General features: G+C 45.7%; 1 protein-coding gene and 1 long non-coding RNA gene across 3 annotated transcripts in view; one reads left to right on the top strand and one right to left on the bottom strand.

Moving 5' to 3' along the window:
• The window catches only part of VIT (vitrin), a 103,046-nt gene that overhangs the window by 5,384 nt on the left and 75,260 nt on the right, over positions 1-22,402 (bottom strand). For both annotated transcript variants that reach the window (XM_073214372.1, XM_073214367.1), the window contains 3 exons: positions 18,009-18,156; positions 5,882-5,985; positions 1,979-2,205 (listed from right to left, as the gene is read on the bottom strand). In XM_073214372.1, the coding sequence (XP_073070473.1) occupies positions 1,979-2,205; positions 5,882-5,985; positions 18,009-18,156 (479 nt within the window). The remainder of the gene's footprint in view (positions 1-1,978; positions 2,206-5,881; positions 5,986-18,008; positions 18,157-22,402) is intronic.
• Positions 21,079-22,402, top strand: part of LOC118970727 (uncharacterized) — a 143,897-nt gene continuing 142,573 nt past the window's right edge. Inside the window, exon 1 of the long non-coding RNA XR_012121815.1 lies at positions 21,079-21,256. This is a non-coding gene — a long non-coding RNA (uncharacterized lncRNA). The remainder of the gene's footprint in view (positions 21,257-22,402) is intronic.

The following is a 22,402-nucleotide window of genomic DNA, read 5'->3' on the forward strand; positions in this document are numbered from 1 at the left end:
AACAGGCCCAGCTGCAAAGGACATCCCTGAGTCCTTGAGTCTGGAACAAAAACCTCTTTGCCTTCTAAACTTAAGCTCTGTCCTTCAGACAACCCTACATCCAGGAAAATGAGTATTTATTTACTTGTGCCCAAGATTCTTCCAGAAAAAACTTAAGGCAGCTGCAAATAAACATGGGGCCACCTGGTTGGTGTGTTCCTGGAAGCGACTGGGCTGGTTTTCCGAAGTGGAGTGTTTGCTCCTTGCCATCGACTCTGGGGTCACAGAGTGAATCACAGACCTGAAGACTACAGATGAAGCTGTATAATCAGAAATGTATTTTAAAACAAGAAATGACTTTATAACAGCCTAAGAAATGTTTTTAAATTGGTCTGTAAAAATCTCAAAGGGGTTTATAAAACTTTCCATGGTGAGCGTTGAGGTAGAGCTGCATTGGGTCCCTCCAGGCAGCCTGAGAGAGGCCATGGTGTGAGAGAGTGGTGCTGGGCGTGGACAGGAGACCAGCAGGCTGCAGTATGGGGCCCATGGGGGGGCCGCAGTAGATGGGCCATGGACGTGGCTTAGGACCACATTTCAGAGGCCTCAGGAGTAATGGGGAGTCATAAGGATTTGGAGCAAGGACCCCATAGGACTGGAAGAACTCTTTATAAACATGAGTTGGGCTTCAGTGTGAAATCCAAGCTTAACTGGGAGATCCAGGAGGGAAACAGACCAGATGTGGAGTACTGCTTGAACTGGGGAGGGCACACCGGGTGGCAGAGAGTAACAGACGTGACATAGGTGACATAGGGTGGCTAATGAGGCATCCTGGGATGACACAGGGCCTCTGAGGTGGCAGAGGGCCATTGATGTAAAGTCCAAAGGAGGAACCAATTTAGGTGGGAAAGATGATGACGCACTTGGCTTTGTACATGTAAGATTTAAGGTTCTTAGGGACATCAAGTGGAGAAAGTCAGTCCCCTGGAAACTGACGGCAGTAGAGCTCGAGAGACCAGAGGTGGAGATGGGTGGCACCGCTGTGCATGAAGGCAGCAGCTGTGCGCCGGCCCGGATTCTGGAGGATAAAGCCTAGGGAGCAAAGAGGAGAGGGCCAAGAACCAAGTCGTGCGCAAGTCTACCCCGAGGGCACAAGACAGAAAAGAGGGGAGGGCAAATGGGGTAAGAGCTACACTGTGTCCTGGAAGTCAAGGGAGACTAGCATTTCAAAGGACAATGAAGGGGTCAGCTGTTCGATATGGTGCAGGAGGTTGAGCACCATCAGATTTAGAAACATTGACTATTACAGCCAGAAGGGCATCCAGAACAGGCCAGTACATGGCCTTCCTTTTCTTCCCTCCCTTCCTTCCTAAAGCTGAAGTCTTTTCTTTGGAGGAAGGTTTATGTGGAGTCCCAGTGGGTAAAACATATAAAAGGTGGGCTGCTTGGCAGAGTGCATGTGGAGGCCTAGATCCCCATCTGTTCTGCCGCCTTCTCCTGCCAGGCATCTCCACAGAACCCAACAGCAGTGTTTGAAAACCTGATCTCCCTGACCTGATTCAAGACCTTCCTTTTTCTTGTTTATCAGGTCAGTTAATTTGCAGTGTGTGTGTGTGTGTGTGTGTGTGTGTGTGTGTGTGTGTACGTGTGTGTGAGAGAGTGTGTGTGTGGCCGTGTGCATGCTTGTGTGAAGGCTCGTTCGGCTGCCAGGCTGAGGTCCCTGTGGGCTGTGGGAGTTGCCCAGGGAGCCTCCGTGTGAGGCCTGGGGACCCTGCTCCTCCCAAGCTGCTGATCCTAGCCTCAGTTTCCCAGGTGGGTTGGGGTCTTGCTTTGAGAGAGTAATTCCAGGTTCCAGACTTCATAGACCCTCACTGGAGGCCCTCCTTCTTGGAAGTAGGCTCAACGCCCATTTGAAGGAACAAGAAACAGCCTCGATGGCTGTTCCCGCTCTGAAAAGTGCATGGAATCCTTATGTTGGTTGGGTTTCTGGGCAATCATATACCTTGTTTGAAAAGTTGGGCTCCACCACATACTGCTTCTCCTTTTCAGCAGCACCTTCAATGGTGATGAAGAAAATGTTGATTCCTGACTCTCTTGCGAGCCTTGAGGCCTCCTCCACCTTGTCTGTGGGCCAGCCGTCCACCATCACCACAGCCACGTTGGGAGCAGTGCCTCTGTTTCCATTAGCTTTGGAAAAGAAGTTCTTGGTCACAGACGAGATGGCCCGGCCTAGGAGACAAAGAAAACTCACGCTCAGTGATGATGACCATGCCGATTATAAAGAAAGGCCCAGATCACAGCAGCATAAAGAGGTCACGAAAACACTCATTCACTCCCTTTGTTTGTTTTCTTTATTCTTTCTTTACCGCATTAATTCTTTTTGGTGCACAATTCAGAGGTACTAAGTATGTTCCTCATGCTGTGAAATCACCACCACCATCTGCTTCCCTCCTCAGTTTCACTCTAAGCCTTTAAACTTCTAATTCTGCTATTTTAAAAAAAATGTATTTTAGGCACCAGCAGGCAGGTGAGAGAGACTTTCATGCGAGCAAAAGGGTCCCTCTTTGCCTGGGTGCTGGAGCTGCACTAAGGCCCTAGGCAGCCCCCATCGTCTCCTGGAGCCTTGGGTGGGAGGAGTTAACCTGGGTGCTGGAGCTGCTTCTTGGCCTCCTGCAGCTTCAGAGGAGGCAGGTGCTCCAGGAACTGCTGGGTGAGTAGGGCTACCTTCTGGGAGCAGTGGTGTATTTTGTCTAGTTCCATGCCAGGGGTGCAGGTCTGGCTGGCCACCTGAAACTAAGAAACTGTGTTTCCACCCTGGCTGCACCGCCCACCGGCTGTGTGGGCTCAGGTAGGTCACTGTGCCTAAATTCCCATGACAATTACCTGCTTCAGCTGAGAGTGTCAGTTGTGAGCTGTAGTAAGAAGCCTCCCAACATGCCTTTCCCAAGTACATATTTCACACTGTCTAGGGCCTCAGGAAATTTTCGGGATCCAGTAGGGTGACCAACTCTCCCAGTTTGCTGGGACTTCCCCAGTTTTAGCACTGAAAGCTCCACATACCCCTGGGCAAACTGGGGTGACCGGTCACTTTATGTCAGCATAGCTGCATATATTAAGGCTCGTAAACTGAGCTCTGTGGATGCTTGGAACCCTGCTGGTGTGTGTCCACAGATCCCCTGAAATTAGACACAGTATTTTGTGTATATAAATATTTATTTGGGTAGAAGGGCCATAGCTTTCAGGAGATTGTCAAAGGGGTCCTCAATCTAAATAAAAGTTAACAATCACCTTCTTAAGATTTTAGGATTAATATCATTTTATGGTTTTGGCCAGCATCCTGGCTTCACTGGCTAGTATAATCCTACTTGTCAAATGAAAAGGACCAAATGGTTACATACACAGTTGCTGGAGAAACATCTTAGCCAACCCATGTGAACTGGCTGCATAGAGCACAGTTGCTAAAGGAAAAACCAGGCTTCTGGAAACTGCTTTCAGAGCCAAGGAATCATTTTCTCAAGGCCCAAGGCACCCAGCAGTCCCCTCTGGCTTAATGTTGGGGCCCAGGGTGGCATAAAATCACCATGGCCTTGTGCCATCTGAAATCGGGGGCTGTGGTCAATTGGTGCTCGACGCACATTCCATCCTCTTTCCAGCATGCCTTGAAAGCAGAGGCTATAAGTCTGAAAACCTCATTGTTGAGACGCCTTGGCAACTGCAGCTCTGGATTTGTTTTACTTTCATGAATTGATAGGTGCACCTGTGGATTTAGAGAATGAAGATGAGGCAGAGACTGTGTTCTCAATCCTGCTACTTCTGCTGGTCGGTCCCTGTAGCACACTGCTTCTTGGAGGCTGTGCAGCAGTGCCTGCGTTGGGTCGCTAGTTGTGCTGGTGTTGGGGTGGCAGGGTGCAGGACATTTGGTTGGTGGGTGTGCGTGGAGCAGGCGAGGCGTGGTTTTGGAGTGGGCAGCCGCAGCAGAAGCTTCTGATCACAGCAGCTGCCTGGCTGAAGCAGATACCTGAAGGGGCTGGGGTGGCAGACTCAAGAACGTGCCCCTGACCTTAGAAGAGGCGGCAGCATGCTGGCTGTCCCCGTTCTGTAGAATGCCTTTAGAGGCCGTCTCTGAACACTCGGCCTGCAGCTCGTGTCTTTGGCCCTTTCAGTAATTCTCAAAACCATTTAATACCTTGAAATAAACCCCTTTCTGCTTAAATCAGCTGACCTACATTCTGTTCTCTGAACCCCAGCTCTGATTAATATAGGGCGGAGATAGAACATGCTACCCACTGGAAAGATTTGCTGATTTTATTAAGATACGTCTCTAATCCCATCAAGGAAATAGTGTCTTCTGAAGTTTTTAAGATATTCTCCATGATACATTACTGGGATGTTACTGATCTAAGTATTAAATTGAAAACAAGTCAGAAATCCACTCTATCATGTTTGTGGTGAGGTAATACAGTTGACCCCTGAACAGCTTGGGGTTGGGGCACCGACCTCCAGCATGGTTGAAAATCCTCCATCATGTAACTTTTGACTCCCCCAAAATTTAACTATTACTAGCTTTTTACTGTCTATAAAATAGGTAAATTAAGTTCAGCTGCAGCAACGAGTAGACAAGTAGAAAAGAAATGGGAGGGTTGTGGAGTCCAACAGAGAAAAGAGAGCAAGCAGAGAGTGGATTAGCTGCTCTATTGTCCCTGGCAGGGCGGGTCCGGCCTGGCCAGGAGGGACAGTGGTTTCCTGCCTCCTTAGTCTGAGTTACTGCACCAGGGCCTCAGCTCCTCCCTGTTGCTCAGATCCCAGCATTCTCTCTGGCCCAGGCAGTGGCCAGTCAGCTCAGTTGCTTAGAGCACATGTTAAGAACCACTAGGTGTCCTTTTTCTTTTCCATTTCTATCGACCACATCGCTTGTGGCATCCTCTGTCTTGCATCCAATGACAAGTCTTGATATATTCATTGAAAAAAATCCATGTAAAAGTGGACCCAAGTAGTTCAAACTTGTGTCATTCAAGGGGTCAACTGTATTAATTTGGGACCCCAGAGAGCAGTGACATGGCCAGTATTTATTTAACATTGCTCAAAGATCAAAGGCTCTTCATTTGCCAGATTCTAATGCACTGGTCTATAGAGATTGACACTGAGGTAGGGGAGGAAATAATCAGACTTACTGTAACTTTAAAAGTATTCCTTCAAAGACAGTTCTATTTCCTGTATGTGCATCATGCTGAATAACTGTGGCTCACTTCTCTATGTCCTTGGGTTTTGATAGTATAAACAGGTTCCCTAAAAAGTAGATAGCCCTTCCAGTGACCCCAAAGCCAGACTACCATTTATAAATTGATACATTGGCACAGGCTCATTGGCATCCTTTGAGCTAGGTTATATGAAACTTGTTTCCTAATGCCTGGGCACCTCGATATCAACTGACAAAATGAGATTTCTGGACCTGCCCCACTGAGGGCTAGGCCTTGAACTTCTGGTAAACTGCCCCCACTGCCAAGGCTCAGATATCACAGGAAACTCAGTGTAACACAAAGAACATGTGTCTCTGCACGGTCCTCACTATAACAGGAGCTGATTGGAAGACGATACCCAAGGGCGCCGTGGAGCTTCCTGAACAGAACTGGTAACAAAATTTAATGTTAAATAGGTGAGACTTGTAAACAAGTCCTGCTTGTCCTTAAGAAAGCTGCCATCCCAGGAACCAGGCATACTGGAATGCTCCAGAATATGTGCGATAACAATTGTTGGCCCCTAAATCCATGGTAATATTTTTGAAAGAACAGATAGCATGTGAGTCATTTTTTGATGGATCATCATTACATTTTCCTCCTCCTACACAGAATGTTAGAAGACAACCACATAGAAAGTGGTAAGAAGGATTTGAATCTGGATCACATACCTACATTAGAAAGCCCTCCTCTCTGGGTAATTTTCTCTATGGCTGTCTTCAGATCCCAGGAATTCATGTGAGTCTTGAGGTTAAACTGGGTAGCAGGGTTGTCTCTGAAGAGTCAAAATGAGAAATAAAAATTAGCTGGAAACTTACTGCCTTTGGATGAAAGCAGAAATCAGAGCTGATTCTTTCATGAACAAATAGAATGAAAGCTGCTTCAAAGCCTTAAGCTATGGTTTATAAAATGCCCCAGTGTGGACAGAAGTAATGGTGAGATAGGAGGGCTGGGGTCCTCCTTGGTGTGGACCTCGCCTTCAGTTCCCTCATCTTGATAAAAACAAAGACCGTAACATTCCTATTGCTACTGAGCAGGACTGTTGTCAAGCGGGACTTTGCAAATGTAAGGATGTCCCCAGGCTGCCCCAGACTCTTCTCTCCAGAAAGAAAATCTCGGCTGATAGCCACTCTCTGGGTTGTGCGTAGCCCTGGAATGGCATCCTAACAGGGTGTCAAGGATGTCTTCTATGTTTTGTGGCTCTTGTGTCTATGTGAGAATATTCAAATTTTACCCAGAAGGTCAACATCTATTTTACTGAAGCACGGAAAAGGTTAGGTGGAGAGGATTTTGAGTGAATTAAGTGGAAAAATAGAGAATCCTTCTCTAGAGCAGGTCTCCTGGTTAAGCAGTGTGAACAGGCTTGGGAACACCCAAGAGGGTGAGGATGCCTTTGACACCAGGTGGACGGTGTGCTGGGAGGCATGAGGGCTCTGTCAGGAGGAGGTGGGGATGTGCTGAAAAATCACTGTCTCCCGAAGCACTGACCCTCAGCCAGCTGCAGGGCCTCACTCCTTGTGGCCTCGAGGCCCACAGCCCACACTCCCAGAAGGGTGCACACTTGCTTCAGTGCTCTGATGCTGATGTCTTGAAATTCCTAATGCTTTTTGAAAACAGGGCCCTGCAAATTATGTAGCTGTGTAATTTGCTGGTCCTGGCTGCAGGTTACCACATCTTCAAGGAGCAGGAGCAGGAGACGTTTCAAAAGCAGCCTTTCCACAAACACCAGGGAGAGATTCAGGAAGAGGCAGCTTCAGGTGGGAGTGACGAGGGGGTGACAGCAGATTCTCAGCGAGTCCTTTGGGGGACCTGGCAGGGCGGTCACCAGGAAGCTGGCTCCCTAGGACCTGAGGGGAGATGCGCTTTGCCTGCCTGGTAAAGAGGCTGGAAGGATGCCTCTCTGTCCTCTGTTCCTTTAGTGAATGTGAGGGGCATGGGCTGATTCTTACATGACAACAAAGCAAAATGCCCAGAAGTCCTGCCTCTGACAATGAGAGGGGACCTGAGCTACCTTCAAGGAAGACAAGGATAGTTTAAAACAAGCTCAACCAAGGAGAATGGTAGGGCACAACCCAACCAGGTGAAATGCCATCAGATGAAAACCTAGTTTTAGTTTAGGAATAAAAACAGGCAATAAAAACGTCAACAAAGCCAACTGCAGGATGGGGAACTGTGGATGAGTTAGCTGAGCTCCACCTTATGACACACCAGCAGCGGAAAAGCCCATGAACCCAGGCTACAGTGATCCAACCTGTGAGCAGGTCACAGGGAGGAGGAACCACAGCCCACGCGCTCCCACCGGTAATCTTTCCCTTTGGGTTTGAGGGCTTATGGGTTTATATTCTTACAAATACGTTTAGACACGTAGCCTCAAAACCTGGACTTTACCTTTACTTGCTCAGTCCCAGAACCTGACCGTCCTGTAATTCAAGTTCAGGCAGTTCCTCTATATACAATCACTTGCTGGTATTCTAATGAACAGGATGAGGTGCTCATAATTTCCTGCTTTTCTAGCTCTCTGCCTTTGCTCATCAATTCCCTTATTTGGAAAACCCCAATGGTGCCCACCCTCCAAGCTCCAGCTTCCTGTCCCCTTGACCCAAAACGCATAAGCTTCACAATCCTCAAACTCTTGTGACCAAAGAATATGAACTTTTTCAGGGCCTAAAGAAAAAAAAATGAGTTGAAACAAACAAAAATTATTGGCTACCAAATTAAAAATTGTGAAATTGATCATCGATAATATTAAATAAGTGGTTGACTACCAAACATAATGCTATATATGCATCATTAATTGTAAAAGTTTTAACTCGTAATTGTAAATGACTTATGGGCTAGATTTCCTAAGTATATCTGATGATTGTGAAGAAATCATAGCTGATTATAAATTAAGTGTTGCTCATAGACAAGTAATTTAAAAAGCAAAAACATAAAATTTTCTTGCAAAAGCTTTTACAGGAAAAAAGAAGTATTTTAATGTGGAACCTAGTCACCTGGTCACATCCATGGGGTACCCCTGAAACCCTGCTCAGGAGGCTTAATGACTTAATGGTGATCACTTGTAAACAGATTGGTTTCCTGTTTCTCATACTTCATATACAGTCAAGTCTCATTATTTGCAGCAGTTACATTCTGTATAGTTGTTCTGAACAGCAAATTAGCAAATACTGAGCCATTGCTTCTAGGGGAAATAGAGGGTTAGGTTTCTGTGGGCCTCTGCTCATAACATTTCATCAATAGCTCAATATATAAATTTGTTTTATGTAGGTTTCTGTTTGAAGACACCTAATTTAATATATATTTCTTATAAATAATTAACAATATGCAATATTTCTGTTTAAAAAACCCTAGCTGAGGAGGGTTTAGCATTTTCCTGATTGGGTAATGTTACCATAAATTTCTTTGGTTTTCAGGCTTACAGTGCTGTCCGCTATGCTTTTTTTTCCCCAATCAGTCATCATCTCATGAATTCATGAGTTCAATCAGTTTTCCGTATTTTCCATAGCTCCGTCATGCATTATGGATATTACTGAAGCACTTTCCAGAGCAGACTCCCATGCGGATTGGCCATTTTCTTCTTTTTATTAATGTACCAAATCATTGATTCATTAACAGTGAACTCATGACCAACAGCACTGTAACTCGTGATTGAAGGAAACTTATCTAACACTTGTAGTTTCTCCATAAGCACATCCCAGCCTTCTTGTGCTTAGGACACTAGATAGCATTTCAGCACTAGATAGCACACTCAGGGGCCATTTAAAATAGTGAAATCACCAATGAAAAGCACAAAAACATGAAAAAGGTGGCATTAAATAGGTGGTGAAATGGATACTTGTTTAGAGTATGAGAGCTGAGACAGAGCTTGTCTGACCTCAGCTGGGAATGAGTGTGAAGCAACTCAAATGTCCTCTGGTGCATGTCTGCACATGGCTGCCATGAGTATTGGTTGTGAAGTTACAAATAAATTTTAGTAAGTAGGTGAATTTACAAATATAGAATTTACAAGTCATGAAGATCGACTGTAACCTACGAGAATAGGCAAGGTGTCCTAGTATTTCCTATTCCTAGTACTCATTATACAGGGGAGAATAGATAACAGTGTGACAGTGTGATAAATAAATGAAAGCAAGCAAGTTCAAATGTTCTCTTCTCTCTCTCTCTTGGGTCCCAGAGGAGTTGAGCACTCCACCTCCAAGCTCACACTGATCACTCTCTCCCTCCGTTACATCACAGAGGTGGATGAATTCATCTTCAGAGGCAGACAGATGGGCTATTCATACACCCAATGAATGGATGCTTTTAATTTTGTTTAATGTTATTTATTTAAAAAATATTGCTTCTCTTACTAGATGGTGGAGTCCCAAAGAACAGAATCTCTATCACATTTATTTGTTTTTAGTGGATTGAAAAGTTGGTTGCATCAGAGGACCTCTGAAACTCTTCCCAATTGCTAAAATTATGATTAGAGACAAAGCCACTGAATTCATCCACCAGCAAATGTAATCAAACCACTTAGATGAATTAGCGCTCAGTGCTTAGTGCATGGTAAACACTCAATAAATCTTTGTTAAATTTATTTATGTTAAATGTAATGTAATTAGATCATAGGAATGAATGATAAGTCTTTAACCTGCAGACTGTTGGAGCTCTTGGTACCAGAGGCCCTGGGTGTATGCATCCTTTTTCAGGCTATATGGGCTGGTGCCTGATTACTTTGCAGAGATGGAGTCTATTTAAAAAGTTCAAAGAGGTATGTCACTGTATTTTTATGTGAGCAATGCTTTAATTTGAAATTTTATTACAAGATCTCATTAAAAGAAAAACTATTTTTCTCAGCAGTATCAAAGATTTGCTTTGAAAATAAAATGAAACAAACAGGTTTATAGCTCAAGGAGGAAATAAATTGTTCTGTGCTTGCAAGAAGAGCAAGGATTAATGGGAAATTATAGGGAGCCAGAATTTGTGCATAGAAAGGGATAACTTATTCGATAGGAAATGACAACTGCAAGTATTTCAGAAGAATGAAGAGCAGCTGTCAGAAGCAGGCACAGGTGATTCCTAGGACGGCTTGGGGCTTGGGGGCATGGAATGGGACTGATCATCAGTGTTTCCAGACCTCCTTGATGGTAGGCTCACCTAAGGCACTCTTTAAACCATATAGGTTATAAGACGACTCTGGGCAGAAATTCAGTAGGTCTAGACTGGGACTGGGCATTAAAAAAAAAAAATACAAGAGATCCAGGTGGATTTTATCCTCAGGAGAATTTGGGAGGCCCTGGATTCTAGAGCACTTCTGAGGTCCTTTCAGTCCTAAGACTCCAGTTTGTTTCAAGTCCCAGAGTCTACTAGGTCACCCCAGAATACTTGCAGTCTCATGGAGTGAGCCTCTCAGATGAATTTTTTATGCCAGTAGAGACATATTAACTAATCATATTCCCTGTAGCAAGAACTTTTCTAAACTTTCCTCTGGCAAGGCACAACCTTAAGGCTACAATAAAATAACCTGATGTGGGGAAAAGGGAAGTTCCTATGGCCAGGATCCTCACCTGAACCTAAACTACTTGATGATGTAAGTGGCCTACTGCTAGGCTAATGCTAGCCTCCACACCCTTTAGCAATGAACTGCTATTGACTGAGTCACTATATAAAGAACTCCATCCAGCTCTCTGGGCAAAGGCAGAGATGGAGGTGGATTATGGACCTGCAGACTGCTTGATGCAGACGTGAATCTGGTGCTCAACCTACTGCTGTGAGAATTCAGCCGGGTATAAACCCTTTTACCTCAAGAATGTTCTGTTGTCATTTCTCAGTCTCACCGAATCTATAGTAAACTTGCCTGGGGCTGAAACCCTCAGGCAAGACACCTGACTATATTTAGCCTTTTAATTTTCTTAGTGCTAAAATGTGATGATTTATGGACTTAAGCACTGAGATGAACCATGCTGTGGAATCAGGAGGATGTTCTCGGGTGACCCTGGTGCATAAGGACATGCCAGCAGCTGCAGGCTGGGTGGCAGGCTCATCCCTTTAGGTCATTATCTGGCTCCAAATGAAATCATTCTACCCGGCCCCCAAAACACCAAACAGCTACTTGATCGGAGATGGGGAGCAGAGTCGTAAAAGAAAAATTTGTTTTTAGATGAGCATTTCTTTGTAGTTAGTATTTCCACTCATCCACCAAAAAGTAGAAAATTAACCAGTATGCCTCTTTCAGCTGGAGGAAGTGTGGACATGCAATCTGCTGATCTGAAAATTACCCTCGAACCAACAGGATCAGGTTCGCTGGTCCGTAACCACATCACACAGCTGGGAACATGCAATGTCTTGGCAACAGACAGCTTGGCACTTCTCAAACTCAGCCATGCATCTGATCACCTGGGGATCTTGTTAAAATTTAGATTCTGATTCTATAGGTCCTGAGTAAGGTCTGAGGTTTTGCCTTTCTAACAACCTCTCAGATGGTACTGTGGGTCATACTGTGAGTATCAATGTCTTAGAGGATATTGTAAGAATCAAGAAAATCAGTGGTAGGGCTGCCAGTGATGAGGATGGGAGGGCAATAAAAAGTCTGGAGAAGCTCCAAGGAAAAATGGGAAGAGGTGGGATGGCGCTCCCACATCCCTCTAAGCTAGTAACCTTGGGGGGGATGTAAGGGAACAGGGGTCTGGCATTCACCAGATGAGAGCACAGGCCCCTGGGAATACTTGTGCCTTCACCTTCTGATTGCACAGAGCTCACCCAAGGAGCTCTGAAAATTAATCATGCCTTGGGCCAATACTCAGAAATTCTGATTTAATCTATCTGAGGTTTGGTCTGGACACTGGGATTTCCAAAAACTCCCCAAGTGGTTCTAATTTGCATTGGGGTGACCATCTGCTTCTCTAGAAGAATGATCTAGAGGTGTAGGGGTCTAGGGAGAATGATCTCAGGGGGGCCCTGGGATAAACCCAGTCAATAGAAGATGGGAGGAACCACTGAGTAGAAGTGGTGAAATCGAGTGAAGTCTGTGTTTTATTTGCATATCAGGTAAAAAATTTTATGTTGGGGAATAAAAAATGCATAAGATTCTTGTGCAAATTGTACTCACAGCTCACTGAGCCTTGAGACTGTCCCTGAGGAGCCAAGGGCTCCCTGCCTGTCCCTCCGAGGAGCGGAGCAGCACAGTGGGGTCTTTGCAAGTGCCATTAGGCCCTGGAGAGACCTCCAGGTGGGTGACAGGCACTGCTCTGGGTGCTATGAATTTAGTAAAGGCACTGTGGACTGAGGCCCTGGACAGGGGGTGGGGTGGGTGTTGGAGTGACCTGTGTTCTGGCCTGGTGCTGCCCCTCTACCCCCAGGAAGCTGAGCTGTCCCTTCCTCTCTGGTAAGGTTGTGATTCTCAACCTTGGCTACAGATTAGAATTATAGACTAAAATACCAATTTCTTTGTAATTGCCAGATTCCGGTTAAATAGATCTGTGATGGAGCCTGGGCATGAGCATTTGAAAAGCTCTCCAAGTATTGCCAGGTATTGCCAACGTGAGTCAGGGCCCAGGCAGTCTCTCCACTCCCCCCTTCGCTGCATACTCAAGAGAATGCGACAGAATGATTCTTGCCAGGTGTGTTAATTTCCTATTTCTTCTGTAACGAAGGGCCATAAACTCAGTGGCCTAAACAACACACACTTGTTAGGTTACAGCTCTGGAGGTCAGAAGTCTGAAACGGGTCTCCCTGGCAGAGCTGCATGCCTTTGGGAAGGTGTGGGGAAGTTGGGGTTCCCATGGCCAGGATCCTCACTGAACTTAAACCACCTGATGGTGTACCTGGCCTGTTGCTAGGCTACTGCTTCCACACCTTTAGGCAATAAGCTATTATTGCGCTATATAGAGAGCTCAGCCCAGTGCTCTGGGCAGAGGTAGAGATGCTAGTGCTCGACCTACCACCGGGAGAACAAGCCGGGTAATAAACCCTTTCACCCCAAAGAACGTTTTGCTGTCAATTTCTTTGGTCACATTGAATCCATAGCAAACTTGTCTGGAGCTGAAACCCACTGGCAAGACAGAAGGTTCTAGAGGCCACCTGCATCCCTTGTTCATGTCCCCCTCCCTCCATCTCCAAAGCCAGCAGGGGTCCCTCTGACCATTCTTCTGTAGTCACATCTCCCTCTGACTGACAATAGCTGGGAAAGGGAGTCTGCTTTTAAGGACTCATTTGATTAGGTCAGGATCACGTATAACTTTCCCAGCTTGTCCTTAATTTAATCACATCTACAAAGTCCCTTTGGCCACCTGAGGTAAGACATTCACAGGTTCCAAGGATTCAGACATGGACAGCCTCAGGGAGCATCCTTCTGTTCCCCACACAGGACCTGACACCAGGGGCTTCAGTCTGGGGCTGAGGTTGGGTTGGCAGAGAAGTAAGGAGAGTAAGGAGACGCAGTCCAACTCAGAGCCACTCCCTAAAACACAGGGCACCTGTCGTAGAGACATGAGCAGAAAAAAAGTCTATTTCATTGGGAAATGAAGACAAACCAACATTTCGCTTTATTCTATAACTGCTTTCCAATGTTGATATGTTGATATCCCAGGGTTGATTATGAAGTTCAAAAGAACATGTGCAATTCTGTTCCATTTATAGTGAAATTGGAGACTAAAATGAAATCATATTAGCACCTGTGGATCTGGGCGGCAGTAAACATGCAAGCTGCTTGGCTTCACTCATTCCGTTTGCTAGAGTTCACTTACTAGCTCTGTGCTCTGCCTGTTCTTTCATTTAGCCTTTTAGTATTCCTGTTGATAGTAAGTGCAATCCTGAGCCTGTTGGCTGTGTAATTCTAAATTTAAATACATTTGCAAGACAAGGGCTTGGTCTGTGACTTTGTTCAAGCACAGCGTCTCAGTCTTCAGTTGATGGAAAGCTTCAAGGATTAGAAGCTTTCTGGGTGGATGAGCAAAATCTTTGCTTTGAAGTCCATTTGTTTTGACATTTTAGGGACTAACCCAAGATATATCTACCCTCTTCCAGTGGTCATTCAGCAGTGTGCTCTTGGGAAAGTCACTCACCCTCTCTGAGGACAATGCTACCTGTCTTACTGGAGGTATGTGATGATCGTGGAGAGAAGATTAATGAGATTGTGGGTTACCAGTCTCTGCATGTGGAGAAAAGGGTGATGTGGAGGAGGAGGCATGCCAGAACCACAGTGGTTGAGATTCTCCCCCTGACTTGGGCCAGAAGTAGGAACTCAGGCAGAGCAAGTATGGAGGAGCAGAAAGCATGAGCCTGGCAAAGGACAATGCTGGTCTGCTGGGAGGAGAGTGGAGGGAACAAGAAGAGAGACATGGCCATGCCAGGAAAACAGAGAGGGCATGACCAACCCCTTGTCAGTCCTGTGACATAAATTTCCCTTCACCTGGGCTACCTGCATTGGTTTTCTGATTCTTGCACCTGAAATATCTTTGTGTGGGAGTCTTCAGAATCAGGATGCAGAATGAGTGCTGTATTTCATAATTAGATCATTTTTATTTCTTATTTGCTTTTTGTTTCCTATTTATAGTTAGTATGAGTCTTTTAAATTCTAAAAGTCTAGATTAAGATATAAACATCTAAATTCTGACTCAGCCCTGGGGGAGCTGTGGGCTGGCAGCAGCGGTAACGGAGCAGAGGGGAACTGCAGGGCCGGAGCCCTCCCGCCTGCCCGGCTGCTTCCCAGGCCAAGCCTCTGAGCGCTTGCTCTTGGCGGGGTGGTCATTTCCTTTAGAGCTTCATTTCCTCACTGTAACTCAGGAGTTGGAACCAGGAGCTTTCTGAGGCCCCGAGGCTCAGCTCTGTGGTTCCCCAAGAGAAGGGCCGGTCCCCAGTGTTTTCAAGGCGGCCTTAGAATCTGGTGAAAGCCCAGAACGCCCCGACAGGAATCGGATCCCAACTGGCTAAGCACCAGCCCCTCAGCTTTTTCTTTTCCAAAAAGACAGGTCCCCTGTTGGCATCTACTTCTGCCTTCTTACCTTTTCCTGCCCCATTCCCTCCCTGTCTGTGCACCAAACTGTTTGGTGAAGCAGGGATTGAAGGGAGGTGCCCCAGGTGAGGAAGCCCCGTGTCTGGAATCGCAAGTGAGAGCAGCTAAGTACATGGAGCTCCTCTTCAGCCTCCTCCCACCCTTCTGAGCCACTCTCCAATTTATTTTGTTTGCATATTCCACTGATGGATATATAACATCCATGCAACCCATCACTTCACTACTGACCATCCACCTAATGGAGCCTGTGGATAAAATGAGAGTTCCTGCGGCCAGGATTCTCACCTGGCTGTGGTTGACTAGCTCACTGCACACCTGTGGGCAATACATGGCTGTTGACTCTATATAAAGAGCTCTGCCCAGTGCTGTGGGCATGACATGGTGGCAGGGCTGCAAGGCTGCAGGAGAGCAGAGCAGAGGCTGGAGTGGTGGCCGCGCTGAGGACAGAGGCCCAGAGGACAGTTGTGCGGACAATTGTGCAGAGAGGCCCAGAGGACGGCTATGCAGACAGAGGGGCCCTGAGGCAGAGACCGGCTTGCTACCTGCAGACTTGCTCTGAGTGAAAGGGATTCTAGTGACTGACCTGTCACCTGGAAATAAAGTTGGGTATAACCCTTTCACCCCAAGAACATTTTGCTGTCAATTTCTTTGATTACTTTGAATCCATAGCAAACTTGCCTGGGTTTGAGACCCATTGGCAAGACAAGCCTGAGGCTGGAGGGAAGGGAGAAGCAGCCTGTCTCATCTGTTAGCCCAACATTCAGTTATTTGGTGTCTTGGAGGACAGAGCCAGCCACCGACCTGCAGAGCATCAGAGCCCTAATAAATCATCTGGTCTGGCCCCTGTCCTCCATCCTTTACAGACGGCAGCACTCACATGGAGAGGTTAAGTGACTTGCTTATGGTCACACAGCAGAGCTAAGGGCAGAATTCAAGATACCCTTGTCTTGGTTCATGGTTCCACTCCACCCTGTGGCCCAAGGAGGGTAAAGATGATAGATGAGCTTCTATAAGCATAAAGAGAAGGAAAACAGACACACATATCCTTTCAGTCCTCCAAATTAATAAGGACCCTGGATGGGAAAGAAAAAGATGAATAGCAAAGGCATTTTTAGAAAGTGAAATCGGAAAGTATGGAGGTAAATGCTTTTCTCCAAGACCACATCAGGAAAACATGGTGAAAATATTTCTTTGAAGGGATGGAGTCTTTATGGAGTTGTTTTTCCTTCTTTGCTACATTCATTCTTTAATCCGTGTTCTCATCAGCACACAACACTTTTCTCCTCCTATTTTTCTTCTTGCATCTTTATCACCTTATTTTCATATTATACTATCAACCTCGGTATACAGAGCTTTTAAAGCAGCTATTTTTAATGCAAGATGGCACACCAAGCATCAACCCTCCAGTAAAACTGACTGGGACATCTGGCACTAAAACACTTATGTGCCTTCCCTAAAGAAGCCTGCTAACCCATTTGCTATCTTTAAAAAGTAATGCAGGAATGATAACAGGTTGACATTTTGAAAACAAGAAAACAGTGTCTAAAAAATCTTATTTTCCTATTTCAAATTAAAGTCCTCATGATAAATCATTTGACATGGAGAGCTGGCATTTGCAACAATTGGTGATTTTCATATATTTGACTCTGACTGCATACAAATGCCAGTAAACCCATCTACTAATTTTTCTTCACAGGAACAGAAGATAGTACTCAATGTGTTATTGGAATTTAATGCTAAAATATAAATGTTTTAGGTTCTTATGAAAATAAAGTGCTTTTGATGATTTCTTCTGACCATGCAGAAATATTCTAGTGTCTTTGATGTGCAGAAAAAAACAATTTTGCTTAATATGTTACTCCTGGAGATCCTTGGGGAAATTGTGAAGGGTCTGTAGACCCTCTGGATGTTGTCACATATAAATGCTTTTACTTTTCAGGAAGGATCATGGTGTGTCTGAGGGTCCTTTGTGGAAAGTGAGATAATTATCTTGCCCTTAATGGTTCTTGGTCAAAAGTCCACCTACTATATGAGATTTGTGCTTGCTCATTTTTTTGATTGCTTATTATTCGTCAAAATATGTGTTTTAGAGAGAAACCTATTCATATCTGAAATAAGATAGATTTATTATCCCAAATAAGAGAAAAGATTGAGATTGAGTGTCAGTGTGAACCTTCCGTTTCTACCCTAAGAGAATAAAACGGATTGGGGGCAGTCACCTGGATGCCCAGCTGACTGATAGAGTCAGTCCCCATCCCGCCCTGTCTCCTGCACTGGCCTGGTGAACCTTTCCAGTACCAGGGGAGAGGCCTAAGGTTATCCAGAGAAAAGAGAAAGTTCAATCCAAAGCACCATGTTCTATAGGCATCTGACCTGAAGGTGGATGGGTGGGAGCACAGGACGCTGTCCGTCAAACAAATGCTCTAGTAGTCGAGGTTGGAAGGGGTCCACTTTCTTGATGTATAGATGGGCAAACTGAGGGCCAGAGAGGTGAAAGCCTCGCCTGAGGCCACTCTGCTTGGCAGCGGCTGGGCTGAGACTTCAATCCAGCTCTCTCAGTTCCCAAATATTATCCTCTCTACCAATCCGGAGTGCAAATGTCATTTGTTTACAAGTACTTATTAGCTGTCCTTCCCTTCTGGAAGACTCGGATTTCTTAAATGGCATCTGGATTGTGTGTTTCTTTCATTTATATTTGTATTAGAGAAAAGAATGGATTCTGTACTATGGTGTATTGGTATGATCTGTGGCACAAAAGCAAGCGTGAGACATCACTTGGCTTCTGGATTCCGAGCAGCACTTACCCATATTGAACAACACCCATCAGTGGGCCGGCAGGACCAATGTCAAGAGCTTGGGCAACATCAGTCAGGAATTGTTTCTGGATTCGGAATCGACGTTTGCCAATGCCTGAACTCCCGTCAATTAGAAATGACAAGTCAACTTTGCAGTCTGAGGAACAGGAAAGGACTCCGTTACTCTGATTATCTCTCCTTTTATTCGCTCCCCTCTTTCTCCACCAGAACCCCCTGAGATTCCAATGAAAAGAAAGTAAGAAGTATCAAGATACAGGGTGTATTCATTTATTCCTATCAGTAACAGATTTTCACTGGGCATCAAGTTCCTGGATGCTTGGGCCAGGACTCATTTCCACAACGGCTTTGGAATTCTCGGTAGCAGCCACAATTACAGACTTCAGAAGCAGTGACCTTCCAGTCCAATTGGGGAAGGCCCTCAGGATGGTTTCCTGTGCTCAGACCCCCAGAGGTGGGGATCCACTGAGACTGAGTCTCTGGAGCTTATGGCTTTTCACTCTTATCCTAACATTTTAGAATTAAGTATTGTGTCTTTGTAAAGGTGGGAAAGGTCAGTGCTGAAGGGAGGGCAGGAATTGTAGAAAGAGGAATTGATACCAATCTTCACCTCCCTGGGTGAGGCAATCATAGAAATTACCCATATGTATCTATAGATATCAGTACTTGTTTATAGCCATCTTAAGATTTTTTTCCCTTTCTTTTAGTTGTGATAAAGATGAGGACAGTTGTTCTGGCTAGGTTCTCTGGATCTCTGCAAATATATGAAGGCTATATTCTCCGTCATTTGGAAGACGGAGGTGGGAGGAATGGTGGGGCTGCAAGCTGTTTTCAACCTTGACACTAATAAGAATTGGTAGGAAGTCACATTCATGAGTAGAATTTAGTGTCTTCTTTGCTCTTGACTGAAATTATAGCATTTCAGTATGATAAAACTGATTATTCAATGTTGATCGGAAGTTCTTATTAGGAGGTATATATTTCTTTGATTAATAAAAAATGAGGAATGAATTATTTAACAACTGCAATTTGGGAGAAAAAAATATTTCAAAACAGAGTTCTATGGAGAAAAAAACAAGAGAGAGACAGTAAAGTTAGGAATTTGTGGTTGGTAGTGTCCTCTATGGGTGGGGGCGCAGCTGCCGAGGTGAGTCAGGATCCCTCTCAGCTGCTGCCCAGTCGTCCGTGAAGCTGCCCCGGGGCTCTGTTCCCTGCACTCAGCTGCACTGCTGCCATGTGCCTGGGGTCCTCCCGTTCCCCAGGAGGTGAGGGTCCACAGGCAGGGAGGGTTTTTTTTAAATGAAAGCAAGAAATGGACAGACATTGACAGTTTTAAGCAGAATATTTACTGCAAAGTGATACTATAGAACTGGCAGATAAAGGAGAAAAGTTAAATCTGAAATGTGCTTTATAATCTTGCAGTGGTACGCAGCAATGAAAACCAGAGAAGTAAGCGATGACAAAGACTACTCTGGGCCTGACTGATTGCACCTGAAATTGGTGCCTCAGCTCCTTAGCAGATCTTGTAAGCTTTTACCTCCTGTCTGCCTGGACATTCAGTGTCTACCAACTCTTCCTGTTCCGCTGGTTTCCCCTGTACTTTGTCGCCTTAAAACTGCTACATCCAAACGTGATCCTTGACGTGAAGATTAGAAGAAGCAACTAGAATCAAGAAGTACAGTTTACAGTTGTCCCTAAAGCCTCGGATAAAACAAAAGTGAGGCAGAACTGCTCTATGTCTTGTCCTGTTGTACCGCAAACAGGGCCAACTCATCCTTTCCCAGGCCTAAGCTTGCAATATGAATTGTTGCCAGCAGGTGGCAGTGGTGTTCTTCAGGGCTCGTTGCCCACTGGCACCTGTGCTTGAAATGCTGACCCCCAAGTCCCACCCACACCTGCAGAATCGGACTCGCATTTTAAGATCTCCAGGTGATCTGTGTGCACATTAAAGTTTGAGAAGCACTCCTGAAGAGGGGTTCTCCCTCCTGATGTCAGCAGTTTAGTTCACTATGCCTTTTAAAATGAAAACTATTGCTTAATACTGTTAATTAGAATAAAGGCCAAAAGGGATTTTCTTTTTAAATGAAGAAAGTACATGGATTTTTGTAGCCTTGTGTGGATAAAATGAAAGTTCCTGTGGCCGGGATTCTCACCTGGTCCTGGTTGACTGGCTCACTACACACATGTGGGCAATACGTTGCTATTGACTCTATGTAAAGAGCTCCGCCCAGTGCTATGGGCGACATGGTGGCAGGGCTGCAAGGCTGCAGAAGAGCAGAGCAGAGGCTGGAGTGGTAGCAGCGCTGAGGACAGAGGTCCAGAGGCAGAGACCGGCTTGCTGCATGCAGACTCGCTCTGAGTGAACGGGATTTTAGTGATTCACCTGTCATCGTGGAAATAAACTTGGGTATAACCCTTTCACCCCAAGAACGCTCTACTGTCATTTCTTTAGTCACATTGAATCCATAGTGAACTTGCCCAGGGCTGAAACCCTTTAGCAAGACAATTAGCAACAGTCGGCAGGGTTTATTGGTGACTAAGGAAAAAGAACAGGCTGCCCTCAGGGAAGGAGTGTTCCAGCGGGCTTTACCTATGGATGGGGAGACATTCGAGTGTCCTCCTGTGGTCATGTGGTACTGTGAAGGGGTGAAGGACTGGGGTCCACCCCAAGAGAAAGCTGACTGAAATGGCATCACTACAAAGAGCCTGAGAGAAAGCAGCACGAGAAGAAGCAGTGTGGGAGTGCAGACTGCCAGGTGCCATGGGGCAGGTGAAGGATGCAGTGGAGCCATCAGCCCCAGAAATGGAGGAGCAGAGCCTTGACGAACAGGTCGGGGTGAAGGCCCTGCCAGTGCCAGAGGCATCGGCCCCTCCTCGGTTGAGAATGCCACCTGGTTGAAAGCTGGTGGGAAAGCCAGAGGGACTAGGCAACCGCAGGTTCCTCCAGGAGCGGTGCAGCCACCTCCCCATGCTCTGCTTCTATCCTCAGGCTCAAGCACAAAAGGAAATACAGTCTGCTTCTCAAAGGAAGAATTTAAAGGGCCTCGTGAAGGTCACAAGGATCCAGATGTGTGCTGGTTGGAAAAGGCAGGAGCAGACAGAAAGAAATTGGACTGGAGCTGTGGCAGTTGAGACCGGAGCAGTGGTTCCAGCCGCTGAGGAGAAAGCAGAAGGCAGAGATAAAGCAACAAGATTGGCCTGTGTGTCTGCAAGACTTCATGCTGGAGAGGCTGGAGAAGGTGGGTATTGTAAGGCCCACCCATGGTCCTTTTGGTTAACTCCTTTGAGTAGAACTGGTTTGAATACAGCCAGGATGCAATGGATCTCCTTAGGTTTGAGGGTCATTATAATTTGTTGTAATTTTTGTTATTTGTATATTGTCATAGCCTCTGTTGCTATGGAATTTGGTTACAATGCTCCAGCTTTTTCACACAGGGACCATTGCAGAGGACTGAGGGCACATAGATTGAGAGGAGAGAATTCTGGAGGGGTGGAGTGTGGCTAAAATGAAAGTTCCTATGGCCAGGATTCTCACCTGGCCCTGGTCAGCTAGCTCACTACACACGTGTGGGCAATACGCTGCTATTGACTCTATATAAAGAGCTCCACCAAGTGCTCTGGGCGACTCGGTGGCACGGCTGCAAGGCTGCAAGAGAACAGAGCAGAGGCTGGAGTGGTGGCAGCACAGAGGACAGAGGCCCAGAGGCAGAGAGGCCCAGAGGCAGAGACCAGCTTGCTGCATGCAGACTCGCTCTGAGTGGACAGGATTTTAGTGATAGAACTGCCACCGTGGGTATAAGCCTTTCACCCCAATAACATTCTACTGTCATTTCTTTGGTCACATTGAATCCATAGTGAACTTGCCCAGGGCTGAAACCCATTGGCAGAACACCTTGATTACGGTTTTTCATGGACAGTTTTTCTCCTTATTTCTTACATCTTGAACTGTGTTCAGGATTGATGTGCTTATTTCATAGCTAGGTTTTAAGAAGGTGAGATGTTTCTCTTTTTGCTTAGCTCTCTTTATCACTAGCCTGGTGACTAGCATCAGGTCACCTCTGCTCCCCCTTTCCCAGAAGGTTTTAATGACAGTGGTCATGGCTCAGGGCGCATGCTCACTGAGACCTAGTGACTTTCTCATACAGAGATGGAAACATGCTGATTTGAAGATAACATCAGTACCAAAGGGTAGAACTGGGGTTATGAAATGCTCAGCCTGAGTGATTTATTTTGGGTCACAGGGAGAGAGGTTGGAGGATGAGGAAGAAAAAGTAAGGTATAGAGTCTGCAGGAATCAGTCCATCAATTTTCTGGATTGCTTTGGTTTTCTCCAACACAGTACAACTGTATAGATCAATGCCTTTGTGTTGTCCAATACGTTAGGC

The sequence above is a fragment of the Manis javanica genome, chromosome 1, assembly GCF_040802235.1.
Source record: "Manis javanica isolate MJ-LG chromosome 1, MJ_LKY, whole genome shotgun sequence".
Taxonomy (NCBI): domain Eukaryota; kingdom Metazoa; phylum Chordata; class Mammalia; order Pholidota; family Manidae; genus Manis; species Manis javanica.